At 49.2% G+C, this 16616-nt stretch overlaps 1 protein-coding gene and 1 long non-coding RNA gene across 2 annotated transcripts in view; one reads left to right on the forward strand and one right to left on the reverse strand.

The window, feature by feature from the left end:
* LOC140637079 (uncharacterized) overlaps positions 1-7638 on the reverse strand; it is a 38557-nt gene extending 30919 nt beyond the window's left edge. Inside the window, exon 1 of the long non-coding RNA XR_012034312.1 lies at positions 7545-7638. This is a non-coding gene — a long non-coding RNA (uncharacterized lncRNA). The remainder of the gene's footprint in view (positions 1-7544) is intronic.
* A 5075-nt stretch (positions 7639-12713) lies between these two features.
* Positions 12714-16616, forward strand: part of KCNK5 (potassium two pore domain channel subfamily K member 5) — a 38825-nt gene continuing 34922 nt past the window's right edge. The window contains exon 1 of the mRNA XM_072833173.1: positions 12714-13254. Within this exon, the coding sequence (XP_072689274.1) occupies positions 13069-13254 (186 nt within the window). The 5' untranslated portion in view covers positions 12714-13068. The remainder of the gene's footprint in view (positions 13255-16616) is intronic.

A 16616-nucleotide genomic window follows, 5' to 3' on the forward strand; every position in this document is an offset into this window, starting at 1 on the left:
TTATGCTGACTGTGTGGCATCCCCATCTCCTCCCCAGCCTCCTCCCTGCTGTCACCATCTCCAGTGCAGACCTCGAAGATCAGCATCCCATCCGTCAACAAATATTTATTGAGCACCTATCATGTGCCCATCACCGGGGACGCCGCTGGAAACAAGACAGACACAGCCGTGTCTCAAGGAGCTTGCAGCCAGTAGGGTCTTTCTCTCAGTACTTGTCTGGAAAGAATGTGTCTCTACTGTTTGGTTGAATATTTTTAATACACAAGCAACAGATGTTCATGGAGAAAGAACTAGAAAATGTACTTAAGTGTAACCAAGGAAATAAAAATAACTCTTTTTTTATTGAGATGAAATTGACATATAACATTGATTAAGTTTCAGGTGTACTTACCTACCAACTTGATATATTTCTATATTTGCAATTTGATTACCTCTAGTAGCAAACACCTCTATCACATCACATAATCACTGTTTATTTTTCAAAGTGAGAACATTCAAGAGCTAGTCCCTTAGCAATTTTGTAAAAATCACTCTTAAATCTACTTCTTTCTTTCTTTCTTTCTTCCTTCCTTTTTTCTTTCTTTCTTTCTTTCTTTCTTTCTTTCTTTTTTTTTTTGTTGTTGTTGTTTTTAGAATTTATTTGTTTATTGGAGAGAGAGTGCAGAGCAAGAGAGAGAGCACAGGAGGCAGACAAGGAGGGGCAGAGGCAAACTCCCCGCTAAGCAGGGAGCCTGGCTTGGGGCTCCTTCCCAGAATGCTGGGATCCTGACCCTGGCGCAGGCAGATGGTTAACCAACTGAGCCACCCAGGTGCGCCCCCTACCACGCTTTCTACCTCCTACTACTTACCTCCCTCAAACACATTGTTACTCTTTGGGTGTATTTCTTTCCACTTTTTCTTTTTCTTATTCAAATGTTTTTAAGCATTACTGATGTCTCTTTATACTTCAAATGCATTTATTTATTCAGCAAATATTTATCATGAAATGCCACCATATGCCAGGCATTGGGGTAGGTGCTGGGGTTACAGAGATGTACAGTCTAGTGGAGGAGATAGACATCAAGCAGGGAATCACACAAATTAATATATGGTTCTCGACTGCGATGCTTCTCATGACGTCAGGGTGCAGGAAGCGTGAGTGCACATGATGGGGGACCACTAGCTCTCTTGGGGACTTGGGGAGGGGCAGGGAAGCCCTCTCCAAGGAAGAGTAGGGCTTGCCAGGATGAAGGGTTAGAGAGAGAGTGTTTGGGGAGGTAGAGACAGAATAATTCTAGAACAGGGTTGACTCATCCATTAGATGTAGTTGGGACAATGTCCCAGGCCCACCAGACTAAAAGGAGCCCATGAAAATATTTTTATTTTAAAATCAGAAGAAAAAAAAAAGGGATGACTGGGTGGCTCAGTGGTTGAGTGTGTGCCTTCGGCTCAGTTCATGATCCCGGGTCTGGGGATCAAGTCCTGCATCAGGCTCCCTGCATGGAGCCTGCTTCTCCCTCTGCCTATGTCTCTGCCTCTCTCTGTGTCTCTCATGAATAAATAAATAAAATCTTTTAAGAAGAAGAAGAAGAAGAAGAAGAAGAAGAAGAAGAAGAAGAAGAAGAAGAAGAAGGAGGAGGAGGAGTAGGAGGAGGAGGAGGAGGAGGAGGAGGAGGAGAAGAAAGAAGAAGAAGAAGAAGAAGAAGAAGAAGAAGAAGAAGAACCCCAAACATTTCAGTTGAAGAAAATGTTCCAAATATGATATTCATGTATTGGCCTTTATATTAATACATTTGTAAAATATCTTTTATAGAGGAAGGGACCCACACAAGCTAAACCTCCCACAAAAGTCATGGGTGGACAGGGAAATGGTGGGAGATACGACCAGAAAGGCAGGCGAAGACTGGATTTACAGAGACCATGGTAAGAATACAAGACTATAGGGACACTTGGGTGGCTCAGCAGTTGAGCATCTGCCTTCGGCTTAGGGCATGATCCTGGAGTCCCAGGATCGAGTCCCACATAGGGCTCCTGAATGGAGCCTGTTTCTCCCTCCACCTGTGCCTCTGCCCCTCTCTGTGTCTCTCATGAATAAATAAATAAAATAAAATAAAAAAAACACACACAGGACTATATCTCAAGCCTCAGGAAAACAGAGCAGTGACAAGATTCTTACAGCATTTTATTTAATCTCTAAAAAGAAAATGTTTCTTTTTAAGCCACAATATCATATTATACCGTTAAAATACTAATATCTAATAATGAATAACAGTGATGTTTGCATAACATTGTGAATGCATTTAATGCTACTGAATCATACATTTCAAAGTGGTTAGGGGCTCCTGGGTGGCTAAGTTGGTCAAGCATCGGACTCTCGATTTCGGGTCAGGTCGTGATCTCAGGCTTGTGAAATCGAGCCCCACATCTACAGACTCTTTGCTCAGCGGAGAGTCTGCTTGAGATTGCCCCTCTCTCTCTCCCTCACCTTCTGCCTCTCTCCCCCGCTCTCTCAGCTCTCAAATAAAAAAATCATTTAAAAAAAATTAAAATGGGCTAAAGCAGTCAATTTTGTTATGCATACTTTACCATAATAAAAAGAATAGAGGCAACAGATCGCCAGTGTAGTGGCATGGGTGAGCAAATTAACACTGCCAGAGCTCCCACTGGTAAAAGCCTGGCTCTGGAGGGACCTGGGGTGGGTGCTGGAGGAGTGAAGCTCCCTCAGGCCCAGCCCCGTCTAAGTGCTCAGAGGCCTGTGTCTGCCAGCCAACCAGCCTGGGTTCCTATCCTGGCTTCCCCACACACCAGATCAGATAAGTCACTTTCTTACTTTTTTTTTTTAAGATTTTATTTACTTATCCATGAGAGACACAGAGAGAGTGTCAGAGACACAAGCAGAGCGAGAAGCAGGCTCTCTGTGGGGAGCCCGATGCAGGACTCCATCCCAGGACCCCAGGGTCACACCCTGGGCCGAAGGTAGATGCTCAGCCGCTGTGCCACCCTGGTGCCTGTCCCTTTCCTTCTTGAGCCTCAGTTTTCACACAGGTAAAATGGGGAGACCAGCCAGGTTGGTCACCTCAGGGGGTCACTGTGAGGCATGTCCAGCTGGGTGTATCAGGTGCTGAGGGCAGCACTTGGCAAGCAAGAAGTACACACGAAGGGTGACTCCTGTCACAGACTCGCTTCGGACTACTCCGCTCCCAGCTCTGACAGTGAGGTGGTACCAGGGGAGGGGCTAGACCATTTACCCCAATATGTTCACTTTCCATTAGGTCCTTGGGTAGGACCCCAATGAAATGCTTTTCCACAGCAGGTTAGCGTGACATGAGGTCAAGAGGACTTGGGTGACTGGCTTGAGGAGGGAGGTGTTTTGTGGCTGGGAGCCGAGATTCCAGTCAGTGAATCCTAACTGATGTGTGATTGAGACCTGTCACAAGGTATGGGGCTCCAAGCCCGTGGAGCCCCAGTGACCAGTGAGCCATCGCTCAGAAAAACACGTCCAGGACTCTCAGGCCAAAGTCCCACGTATGCTCACGTTCTGTTTATTGCCCAGCTCACTCCTGATACTGGCTCAGAAGGCAGAAATTCCAGGAATCCCAGTTCCTCCTTCTCCTTGGCATCCTCCTCATCCTCCTCCCCTCCCCGCCCCCCTCTCATCCAATCCTCAGGCCCCTCTTTCATCTGGTGGACAAGTAGCCAATTGTCCCTGGGATCTTTACATCCCTTGGGAACAGCCACACGGGGGCCAGATGGGGCTGTGGTAGGCTTTGAACAGCAGGTCTGAATGAGGCCTTTGCGGGTTGATTGGAGCAGGGGGGCGGGGGCTGCGGGAGGCCAGGGGAGGCCAGCTGCGGGGAAAGTCTCGTGTGGGAGCCACGTGTTCAGGTGATGTAGGAAGGGGGGTTCGGATTATCATGGGTGCCCAGCTCCAGAAGGCAGCAGGTCCTACAAACAGCAGCAGGAAGTAGGGGAGTTCCAAAAATAGTGACAGGCCCCCCAAATCACAAAGCTTCCAACCCCTTAACATCTCCTGAGTCCTCCCTGCCTCTCACTGCCCCAGTTCTTATTTTCCTTCTGGTCCCCACTGACGCCCCCCTGGACTGGGGTTGCCCCCAGCTTCTACAGGACACAGCTGCCTGGGTGAGCTCCTGAAAATGCTACAGTGATCAGAACACTTGCCTGCTCAGAACCCTCTCAAGTGGAATGCTTAGACTTGTTTTTGTTTCACACACCCCTGTGACTGTCCCGTGAAGCCTGTGGACTTCTTCCTAGTAAAGGGTCTTTAAATGCATAAAATACAGTGTGCTGTGTTTACAAAGGCAACCAGTCACATCAAAAGACAATTATCAAAATAGTCTTTAAAAATAAAATTTGTATATAGGAATACATGGCCTTTTTAATTAACATGTTGTAAGTTACAGCAGCGAGGCTTAATAATGACACAATTTGAGACAGTGTTTTGAGATATGCATATGGGGTATGAAAAGGATTGTGATATCTGTTGGTGACAAGGTCTCAGGTGCTACTAATGCTACTGTGGTTTGCTGCCTGCAGTTGTTATTGAAGGTGACGTTAAAGTTCAGATGGAGATAAGCGGAAATAAGATGTCAAATGTCTCTCATCCAGGTTCACAGAGTCTCTGAATTTTATCCATGGATGTCTTGACTACAGGTTAGAGTGCCTTATCATGAGGGCTCCCCAAACTCTCCCCTGTGCTCCTGAGTGTCTGTGTGCATGCGTGTGTACACACACACACACACACACACACACTGTCTTTGTAGCTCTGGGACTTGGTCTCTGGCTGCCCTCCCCCAAGCGCTGCTCTTGTTGAGTCTGGCAGCTGCTCAGCTCACCTCCTTGCTTTCTGCCTTCACAACATTTCACACTGCTCCCCCCACCCCATCCACCTGGTGAACTCTTACCTAGCTTCTAAAATGACTATCAAGATGAGCTCCTCTTTGAAGTTGCTCTTGACTCTAACCAGATGGAACTGATTCCCACACCCACTTCTCTAATCCCTGGCTTCCCCACCCCAAGTAGACTTTTACCGCCCTTTTGTCTCCTGGTCATTCAAAGGCCCTTTGGGACAAAGAGAGGGCCATATTACGCTATATCCACAGTGCTTCACACAGAGCCTGGCACATAGTATTTGCTAAAAAAAGGAAAAATGGATGAATGAATAAATAAATGCATGAATCTGAGACATTATAAACAGTTGCCCAAAGACAATGGCAGGGTCAGTATGGTCCAGTCATCTCTACGTGCAGAGAACAGCTGACCCCACTGACAATTTCTTCTTCTTTCCAAAGCCTCCCCCTCTGTGTTAAGGGTGACCAGAAAGGGAGCAGGCTGTAAGAGACCAGCAGGGACAGGCCGCAATATCCAAGAGAAATACCACAGGCTATGTGGGAGGTTGCTCACGGTAGGACAGAATGACAAGAGAGGTAGCCCCACAGGGCTGCCAGGTGCACCCAAGTCACTCTCACAATGAGCTGGGGAGGGCCTAGACCAGCAGGGCGAAGATGCCCAGTGTTGAAGGAAACGAGAAGGCTTCAGAGGGAGTCAGAGAAGGCCTTGGAAAGTATGTGTGTGTGTTGGGGTGGGGGCGGTGACAGCATGTGCTCAGGTCAATGAAGACAGGCAGCCATGGACTCCAGACTCAGGTCCCCCTGAGCAAGGTACCTTGAGTAAGTTATTTAAGCTCTAGTAGCCTCAACTTCCTCATGTGTAAATGGACTAATAACCCCCTGTGATGTTATTGCAACCATTATGTGAAATAATAATAATAATAATAACATGCTTTATTTATCTGCATTCCCTCATTTAGTGTTCATTAAATATCTAGCACATAGCGAACACACAAAAAATACCTTGTTATGGTTGTTGTAAGTAAATTTGTAAAGACAGTCAAATTTGCCCTGGTGCCCTGCCCCCCCTCCCATTCACGTTTTCTTCTTCTATTCTCCTCATCAAACAGCTCTGTTCAATCATTGCAAGCAAATCTCCCTGCCCAAGGAGCTGACGGAGCCGGCTAACCAGGAGCAACCTTGGAGGGAGGTGAGGATGGGGTGTCCCTCTGAAACCACCAGAACTTGTGTAAACATTTTGGTAGGTCTGTGCATGGGTGCATTTTTCTGAGGAAACGTTCATAGATACTCAAAGTCATGAAAACAAGACCAAAAAAAAGGTTAAGATCCACAGAGGTAAAGTGGTAGAGTCTTCATGCCATACGCTTCCTGGAGTTAAAAGATGTCTTAGGGAGAGGGCAATGTGTAACACAAAGGAATGAGTCTCAAATATGGGGTCTCAAGCATCAGTGACAGTTGGAGAGAAAGATTTGGGGGATAAGTCCCAGAACTCACATCCTGCTGCGTCAACTCTAAAAATGACCCAGTCTAAAGAACAGCTTTGGGTGACCTCTGAACTGGCCAGAGTGGGGGCTTCTCTTGTTACTGAGTTGTTTCTCCTGGCAGCAGAAGTTTCAGGTTTGTCCCACAACAGTGAAATTTTAATATTGTCATGCCCCTTTTTATTTTTATTTTTATTTTTTTTAATTTTTAAAAAAGATTTTATTTATTCATATGAGAGAGAGAGAGAAGACAGGAGGAGGAGGGGAAAGGCAGAGGGAGAGGAAGGAGCAGACTTCCTGCTGAGCAGGGAGCAGGATGTGGGGCTTGATTCCAGGACCTCGAGATCATGACCTGAGCCAAAGGCAGGTGCTTAACCGACCGAGCCACCCGGGCACCTCCAATGCTCTCTTTTTAAGGAAAGGACTTTGTTTTTGTTTTTGTTTTTTAAAGATTTATTCATTCATGAGAAACAGAGAGAGAGAGAGAGAGGCAGAGACACAGGCAGAGGGAGAAGCAGCCTCCATGCAGGGAGCCCGATGTGGGACTTGATCCTTGGACTCCAGGATCACGCCCTGGGCTGAAGGCAGGCACCAAAACACTGAGCCACCCAGGGATCCCCAGGAAAGACTTTAAAATGGCAGCAGAGATCTGTCTGAAATCTTCCAACACCCAAAATTCAGAATCGGTGCTTGAGCTCCATGCTTAGCCTACAAGTACAGTTTCTCCATAGCTTCACCAGCTCTCAGAATGAAGGACACATAGTTTCAGTATTACAAGTAATTGAGGGGCGCCTGGGGGGCTCAGGGCCTGAGTGTCTGCCTTAGGCCCAGGGAGTGATCCTGGAGTTCCCGGATCCAGTCCCACATGATTCCCACATCGGGCTCCCTGCAAGAAGCCTGCTTCTCCCTCGGCCTGTGTCTCTGCCTCTCTCATGAATAAATAAACAAAATCTTAAAAAAAAAAAAAAAAAAGGAGTAATTGAAACCCTGCTGAAGGTTAATTACTGAGTACTTCCTGTCACTTAGCCGTATCTCTCTCCTCAATGCCTAGCTAATCCTTGTAACTTCAAATATCTTACCTTGAATTCACAAGTTCATTTTTCACTAATTTTTGCCGTGTGTGTCTGTGTGTATTTACCTTAAACTTTACATATAAGATAAAATCTACCATCTTTACCATTTTCAAATGTTCAGCATGGTGTTTAATTGTACACACCTGGTTCTGTAGCGAATTCTCTAGAACTTTTTCATCTTCTGAAACTGAAACTCTGTATCCATTGAGCAGCTCTGCACACCCCTCCCCCACCCCCACTCCCTGGCAACTTCTGTTCTATTTTCTGTTTCTCAGAGTTTGGCCACTTTAGATGACTCAGATAGATGGAATCTTGCAATATTCACCTTCTTCGTGACTGGCTTATTTCACTTCATTACGTCCTCAAGGTCCATCCATGTTGTAGCAGGTGACAGAAGTTCCTTCTTTTTCCAGGCTGAATACTATTCCACTGTATGCACACACCATTTTCACTACAACTTTATTGCTGGGTGATTTTATTTTGTTTTTCCTAGTGTAAGACACAAAGGTTGTCTTCTCAGGTATATCGAATTTACTACTCAGGTTTTTCCTAACTGAAGAACCAGAGGATTAGTAGACATGAAAACGTAATAGATTCCACCTCCCCCACCCAGGTTTCTAAATGATCCATTAGAAATAGAGCAAGTTTATAAAGGAATCGACAATCTTTCCTAATGCAAGCTGTTTTATAAGGCAGTTAAAACTGTCATTCCTTCAAGCAATATGACAGGAACAAAAATGAAAATAAAACCTTTGGATTTCTGAATTGAGAACTACAAAGCTTCTTTTTCTTTCTTTCTTTTTCTTTCTTTCTTTCTTTCTTTCTTTCTTTTTTTCTTTCTTTCTTTCTTTCTTTCTTTCTTTCTTTCTTTCTTTCTTTCTTTCTTTCTTTCTAAGATTTATTTATTTATTCATGAGAGACAAAGATTGAGAGGAGAGGCAGAGACATAGGTAGAGAGAGAAGCAGGCTCCTCGCAGGGAGCCCGATGCGGGACTCCATCCCGGATCCGGGGATCACGACCTGAGCCAAAGGCAGGCGCCCAACCACTGAGCCACCAGGCGTCCCTTTTTCTTTCTTTTTTTTTTTTTTAAATATTTTATTTATTTATTCACGAGAGACACAGAGAGAGGCAGAGACATAGGCAGAGGGAGGAGAAGCAGGCTCGCTGCAGGGAGCCCAATGCAGGACCTAGTCCCAGGACCCCAGGATCATGACCTGAGCCAAAGGCAGATGCTCAACCACTAAGCCCCCCAGGCGTCCCTACAAAGCTTTTTCTCAGTGATTGTGATGTTGAACCACTTAATGTTCTTAATGGCTTTTTATGTCTCCTAGATCATATGTGATTTTTAGAGGGGAACTTTTCCCTCTTGAAATCCCCAAACAGAATATAAACAGAAATATTCCTAAACAGAAATAAAACAGTAAGTGTTTTAGAATTATGAAAGGAGGGACGCCTGGGTGGTTCAGTGGTTAAGCGCCTGCCTTCCGGCTCAGGGCATGATCCTGGAGACTCGGGGATCGAGTCCCACATCGGGCTCCCCGCGTGGAGCCTGCTTCTCCCTCTGCCTATGTCTCTGTTTCTCTCTGTGTGTTTGTGTCTCTCATGAATAAATAAATAAAAACTTAAGAAAAAAAAAAGAAGGGGGATACACCATTCAGAAACACTTTAAAAAAAAAAGAATTATGAAAGGATTATCAAACATTCATTCACCAAGAGGATAACCCCTTCACCTAATTGAACCAAGGAAGAAACAAAGGTAAACATGGATCCTTTTGTGGCCAGAGCTTGGGAACATCACTTGGAAAACAACTGATCTGCTCTGTCAATTTCTCATAGGGGGTACCCAGGTAACTCTAGTGATCTGGTGCTATCAAGGTGAAATTCAACTCCATTCTCAAAGCTGATGGTCTTTCAAAAGATGGCACTCTGAAATGATTATAAGCCATAAGCTGATAAATATACATAGTATCAGCGTAGGGGCCAAGGGCAGTCCACCCCAAGAGGGGCTACTTTATGCCAAAACACAAAGATCATTTTGAATTAAAAAGCAATCAAAGCCCAGCAGATTCAGGAAAGGTGCCTTACCTCCCCCCTCAACTGCCTAAAAAAAATTCAGATAGAGGATCTGTTCCAGGAAGAGAGCTATCACCACAGATATCTACATTACACTATGAACTAGCTATGGTAGACAGAGGAATCTGGCAAGGCCTGTTTGATCAAAGTCCTCTATGTCTCATTGTTTCTGAGTGACCTAGCAAACATTTGTTTACCAAACATTTACTCTTTTTCATCTTCCTGTGAATTGCATTCCTTCCCTTTGAAGTCCCAGTCCACTACCTCCTTTTCCTTAGTTCCAAATGACATGTATATGCCTCATTTTGCCTGTCTTTTGGAATTTCCGTGTCTGTGTAGATTCCCTGTACATAAGAAACTAAATCTGATTTCCTCTTGTTAATCAGTCTCATGTCAATTTGATTTTCTTAGTCCAGCTAGAAGGACCCAGAAGGGTACAGGAAATTCTTGCTTCCCGACACCAGCTTGTGTAAGAAAATACACTCTCCGCCCCCCTCCCCTACCTTTTACCTACTTTACTTTTCTATCCTGGAGGCTCAAGGAGTCTAAATTTTCATTGGTTCCAGCACAGTTTATATTTCCTTTTTTTTTTTTAATTCTTATTTATTTATGATAGTCACAGAGAGAGAGGCAGAGACATAGGCAGAGGGAGAAGCAGGCTCCATGCACCGGGAGCCCGACGTGGGATTCAATCCCGGGTCTCCAGGATCGCGCCCTGGGCCAAAGGCAGGCACTAAACCGCTGCGCCACCCAGGGATCCCTACAGTTTATATTTCCAAAAGCATCCCCTGGCTGCTGTGCACAGAATGGCCATAGCTCCTGATCTCCATCAGAAATTGTTGACCTAAATGTGTGGATGGGCTCTGGGAGGGCGGAGGAAGTGAGGGGAGAAAAGAAGCACAATCACTCTGAAAGGAGCCAGAGGAAGGGGAGAGAGGCACTCAAATAGAGAGCTAAAGCAAGGGGTTTGGGAAGACACAAGGTGAGGAACGGGCCCAAGAAGGGGAGATGAGAGACTGAGCACCACACTGACGGCAAGAGAGAAGTTGGGAAATGGAGAAATAGGTAAAGTGGAAAGATAGAGAAACTAGAAACTATAAAAACTTTGAATAAAACCTGATTCATCCCAAAGTATTCTGCAGTGTTTTTATGAGACAGTGAGACTGAAATAGGAAGAGGCCCTTTATTTTCTTAGGAAAAGAACGCAGACTGGAGGTGGGAGAGGAATGGGGGAGAATTTTCCAAACAGAGTAAGAGAGTCTGTGGCCTCTTAAACTGCCCCCACCCCCGCTGGATGAACTGTTTACACCACAGTCCCTGACTTTCTCCCCCCAGACACAGGCGATCGCGGACAGAAGCCTGGACTCCTTGTGGGCTGAGGGCTGGAGGTTGGACTGCAGAGTTTGGTGCAGGGTGGGTAGGAGGCAGACAGGAGCTGCAGAAGAGGGATCTGCCTGGGGTGGGGCCCAGACCTAGCCCAGGAGTGGGTGGGCTCCAGAGGGGGCAACCTACAGGCCTTATTGAGGGCACCTGGCTCCCTAAGTCTTCAGGGATACTGAATCAGGAAACATGGGGCTTCCCTCTCCAGCCTCCTGGGAACACACACATGGAGCCATAAAGGAGAGACAGAAACATCCACAAACTCAGATCAATCCTTCAAACCTATATCCCTAGACCCTCTGCTCCTGCCCAATTCGGACACACCACGGATACCTCCCCCTAGCAAAAACTGCCCTAACTCTTGAGACCTGAGCAAAGTCCCTCACCTACCCCATGGGGGAAGGCGGAAGGCCTTGGCAAAGGCAGTGTGCCAATTTGGCTCACTGCTGCACTTGTCCCCACAGAAACCACCAGAAGGTCAGGGCCAGGCCTTGGTACCTAGTGCTGGAGTGTGCCACTCCACCTTCTGGCTGTTGCTGGTTAGAGATTTTGAACAAGCTAACCTAACACAGCTTGGATGCCTTCAGTGCAAGATTGGTATAATTATAGGCCCCCCCTTGTGATGCATGGAAAGGATGTAGTACTGCCTGGGGTTCATGGATGCCCAGTAAATGGTAGCAAGATGAGTGAGAAATGTCCTCAGTGTGTGTTTTGGTGACAAATTCATTCACTCCTTCATTGCACAAATGCTTATGGAGTGTCCACTGGGGAACAGTCTGGGGATATGTGATTGAACAATCTGGATTCCCCAACCCCCAGGGGTCATTTTACTGTTATATGGTATATTAGAGTTGTATCATATATCAGAAGAAAATATCTCCCAACGAGGGGGATGACTGCATGTGCGTGGGTGTGGATGAGGATTGCAGAATAGGTTTGGAAGTATGGGGGGGGGTTAGGTATTTCCTGGAGAGCTGCAGTGCGTGTGGCTGGGAGGCGTCTACAATAGTGCAGCCTCAACTACTCCATCCCTATGTGGCGGGGTGGGGAGGGCACCAGGGCAGGTAAGAATGGGGCAAGAGGGGAGAGTCTCACTTTTCTTTTTTAAAGATTTATTTATTTATTTATTTATTTATTTATTTATTTATTTATTTATTTATGATAGACACACACACACACACAGAGGCAGAGACACAGGAGGAGGGAGAAGCAGGCTCCATGCAGGGAGCCCGACGTGGGACTCGATCGCGGGATGGATCCAGGGACTCCAGGATCACTCCCTGGGCCAAAGGCAGGCGCTAAACCGCTGCGCCACCCAGGGATCCCCGAGAGTCTCACTTTTGGGGCTGGATTCGTTCCTGATACTCTGAGTCTCTACAGCCTCTGCAGTCCCTTTCTAATCTTAGCTTTCCCCGGGCCTACAGGAGGGTGTAGGAGCAAGAGACGGAGAGAATCCGAGCTTTCTCTGCAGAAACGTCAGGGGGGATGGAAATTGAGTTACAATGAAGCTAATGAGAGTAGTAACGTTCCGACCCTGGCCATCAGGTGCACGCTCACCTTAGTTAGTGGCACCAGCACCCTAATACCAAGCGCCAGTCCCGGCGGCCGCCCGGGGAGCGCTCCGAGCACCGAATTCGCCGGCGCGCACCTCGGAGGAGGACTCTCCCGCCAGCGGCGGGGCCGGCACGGGGGCGGGGCCTGCGCGGGGCGGGGCCGGCACGGGGGGCGGGGCCTGCGCGGGGCGGGGCCTGCGCGGGCGGGGGCGGGGCCTGTCCGGGCCCCTCCCCCGCGGGCCCGGGCGCGGGAGGGCGCGCGCACCGGGCGCTGGTTAAAGAGGCGCGCGGAGGCGGGCGCGGCGCACACTGCGGTGGCTGGCGGCGGACGGCCCACGTGTCTCCCCAGGGTCCGGCCTTGAGTTCCCCCAGTTCCTCTTGCGGGTGCGAGCCAGGGCGCCCCCTTGCCCCCCCACGTGGTGTCCGCCCACCCTCCCCCGCCCGCGGGAGCGAGGCTCCGTACAGTTACCGGCGCTCGGCGGGCCAAGTCGACCGAGCGAGTTTGTCCCGGGAGCGGCGCCGGGGGGTGAGGGGGGGATAGGGCACTGCGCATGCGGAGCTCCAAATTCAAACAGCTGTTTCCAGAGGCTGGAGGGCGGGTGGACGCGGAGCCGCTGGGGCTAGGGGCGACTCAGTCCGGGAGGCGGCCGCCCGGGAGCCATGGTGGACAGGGGCCCCCTGCTCACCTCGGCCATCATCTTCTACCTGGCCATCGGGGCAGCGATCTTCGAGGTGCTCGAGGAGCCGCACTGGAAGGAGGCCAAGCAAAACTACTATACGCAGAAAGTGCATCTGCTCAAGGAGTTCCCGTGCCTGGGCCAGGAGGGCCTGGACAAGATCTTGCAGGTGAGCGGTCGCCCGTGCCCCTGCAGGCGCTCGAAGCGGGCCAGGGCGCCAGGGGCGCTGCGGGAGGCCCTTCACGGCTCCGGAGCACCCACAGCCCCCGCGGGGAGTGCAGGGGGCGGCAGGGCAGGAGCGGTCCGGCCTCGCAGGGGTCTGGCTGCCGGGACCCGGCGCTCATCCGTAGACACCGGAGTCACCCACACGCGGAGACTCTTCGGGAAGCCGGTTTGTCCAGAGAGAAGAGGTTGGGGTTGACCCCCGGGTGAACCGGGCCGCGCGGCGGCTCCGTGTGAGCCTGCGGGCACCTCCCTGGTTGGAAGGGGGCTGTAGGGCGGATAAAGGCGTTTATCTTTCTTCACTTGGAGACGCTCCCGGAGTTGGGGAGTCGAGCCGGTGCCACCCCTTCGCATCTCCACCTCCCAGCGCCAGACCCGTGCCGCGCCCGCCCGGTTTTTCTTCGCGAACGGGAGCCCGGCGGAGTTGCTGGAGGGTCCCCCAGCCCCAGCCTGAGCACAGCCTCCCCGCGCACCCGCGTCCTCGGCTCAGGAAGTGGGTAGGGGGCTCCGTCCGGCCCCAGCACCCGGCTTCGGGCGCTGACGGCCAGAATGCAGGGGACGCGCTCAGGCTTCCGCCAGGGCTTATCTCGCGGAGACAGCCCCCCTCCTCCCCCAGGGCTTGGAGCTAAAAAGTTTGTGAAAGTAGCAGGTTGAACAAAAGAGCAAAACCCAGCGCATCCTTTTTTAGGGGGAAGGAGAGGTTGAGCAGAATGAGAGGTGTTGGAGCGGGGGAGAGTCTCCTCTGTGTTGGCTTTGAGAACCTCTCATCTTCTGGTTGACGCTTTGACCTTACTGGGATAAACTGGGGGCTGATCATGGTGGCTGGGACCTTGGGTCTGTTTGGGGACCGGGGCCCTCTGCTCTCGTTTCTCAGAGGCTCTTAGCCTTAACCACTCACCCTCTTGGCCTGCATTAATGGCCTCTCTCCAGTGGAAGGATCAGGACCTGGATATAAGAGCTGGTGAAGGCTCTAGATTGTGGGGTGGACTAGGGGTAGGTAGACTGTCCAAGGTGTTACATTTTTCTCTTGGGATGAAAGATGCCACAAAGGAGGTTTGATGAGGAACAGCGTTCAATCTGCAGCAGCCCGCCTCCCCCCTCCCAACATTTTATGGTGGTCTAGTTGTCTCCCATTAGATTGGTATTATGTCTCTCCTGTCTTCATCATTCTTTCCATTCCTGGACCGTTGGAAAGTTGAAAGCTTTGGAAAACAGGAGGATGTCTTGCCTTTGCTACCTCCTTTTTGTTCTGAAATCAATGGACATTCCCACACGTGAGCATCTAGGTACGGATGAGCAGCTGGGCAAGGAAAGACTTGACCTCTCTGGCCAGCAGGAGAGGCAGCGAAGGCCCGCAGGTTGGGTGTTGGATTTTAGTAGGGAGAGTCTCTGGACCTGTAGCAGTCAGTCCCCAGAGTGGCGGCCCAGTACAGGTTCGGTTCGGTGGGGAGGATGAGCCTTAGAGGGTAATTGGGTGTTTTTAGCCCCCAGTAGCAGGAGCTTCTTTGGAGGAGTGTGTCTGCCCTGTGCGTGCATATTGGGGAGGGGTCACTTTATAATTTCCCTTGAGGAAACAATTCCCCAGGAGAACGAGTTGTTGTTTAGTTTGTTCTAGGGCTTTGTTTAGAGGGGGAGGAGGGCAGGCGTGGGTGATGAAGAATCAAGCTGCCCTCGAAGTGTTTCCCTCTTCGCCGCAGCAGGGGAAGGAAGGAAAGAATTCAAGGCTGAATGTGGGAAAATAAACTTCAAAACCCAAGGAGAAGGGAAAGGGGGGGGGGGGTCAGGGTAAGGCAGCCGGGTGCAGCTGGTGGTAGTAGCTTTGGAAGTTAGATAGCTTTCTTAGGTGTTTGAGCAAACAAAATGCCTCTTATTTGGAGGTCCTCTTAAACCTACCAAAGATTGCCCCCAAAGTGGGCAGGTAACTTTTAGATTTGAGCATCAGGCCATTTCTGATTTGGAGATGATTAAGGACAGCCCTGTTCATCATCCCTGGCCAGAAAACTCTCAGACCTCCAACTGGATGAGTCCCCTCCCATCATAGGAAAAACCCAAGAAATGGACAACTGACCAGGGGAAGCATTTTGCTAGCGTCACTTTTTAGTCTGCTGAAATCTGCTGCCTGGCTCTGCTTTCTGTTCTGTGACTTGAAGCATTGCCTGAGGCCCCAGGAAATTGGTTTAAGAAAAAAAAAAAACAAACAAAAAACCAAAGACTCAGTCTTTAAAATTCAAACTTCTTTCCCATCGGCCCCTGCCCCGGGGCTTTCACACCTGAGGTCCTGTGTTTTGTCAGGTTCTGAATCACCTTTGTTATCCTAAAGAAGTCCCACACTAGGAATTCCTGGGGTTGGGGCAGGCTCTTGGGAGGGGTTGTTAGAAGGGAAGGGGGTGCAGTCTGGTTTGGGGTTTTATTTTTGCTGGAAATTGCACATGATTTTAAAAGCATGCTAAGGGAATCAAGGCAACACACCCCTCACTTTTCGTTAGATCTTTGGAAATAGGCCCCAAGTTCTCAGGTACTTCCTCCCTGTTCAAGCTGTGGTTGAACTGAAATGGAGGCCAACTTTCAAACCTCGAGCCTCCCCACCCCTACTGGCCTCAGACCACGTGGTCGCCCTCCTTCCTGCCTTCAGAACCACCTTGGAACCTTGCTCCCAAGCCTTGTTCCCCTGGCCTCTTGCTAAATTGCAGAGGTTCCCAACAAAGGCAGTTAGCATTGTCTGAATACCTTGTGAGTTGGGCATGGTGGGAGGTATGTGGATTTTATGAGAGAGGACACGGGCAATTTTGCCATCTGGCTTGGCCATTTACCCATCAAGCCATTTAAATTTGCCTCTTCTTGTCTACAAAATGAGGGTCCTGTGAGGATCAGGTCAAGTAGAAACATTAGGCAAGATGTGTACAGATGTGACTTAGGAGAGCCAGCATGTGCTCCCCCTGTTAGCGCTTATTGAGCACACATTGACCGAATGTTTTACCTGTATTCCTTCAGGTACTCCTTATAGCCACCTTGTGCATTCAGATAAGGAAACTGAAGCTCAGGGACCTTGGAGTGGCCTTGGTTACACCGCAGGAGTGCACAGCCTGGGGTGGGAACCAGGCAGTCTGCCTCAGAGCCTGCTGCTTTTACACCTTTGCCCTCCTTAGGCATGTGAAGCTGTTGAATGGTTGGTCTGTAAGTGAGCTAAGTGAATGGGTTCAGGTGGACACTGGTCGGCTGGGAAATTCTATTTTTTATTTCCTCTGGAACAAGCATTGGCATGCAGGCCTCCTGCGTTGGGCCTGGCCCAGCCAGCAGCTCCTCTGTGGC

The sequence above is a fragment of the Canis lupus genome, chromosome 7 (assembly GCF_048164855.1).
Source record: "Canis lupus baileyi chromosome 7, mCanLup2.hap1, whole genome shotgun sequence".
Taxonomy (NCBI): Eukaryota; Metazoa; Chordata; class Mammalia; order Carnivora; family Canidae; genus Canis; species Canis lupus.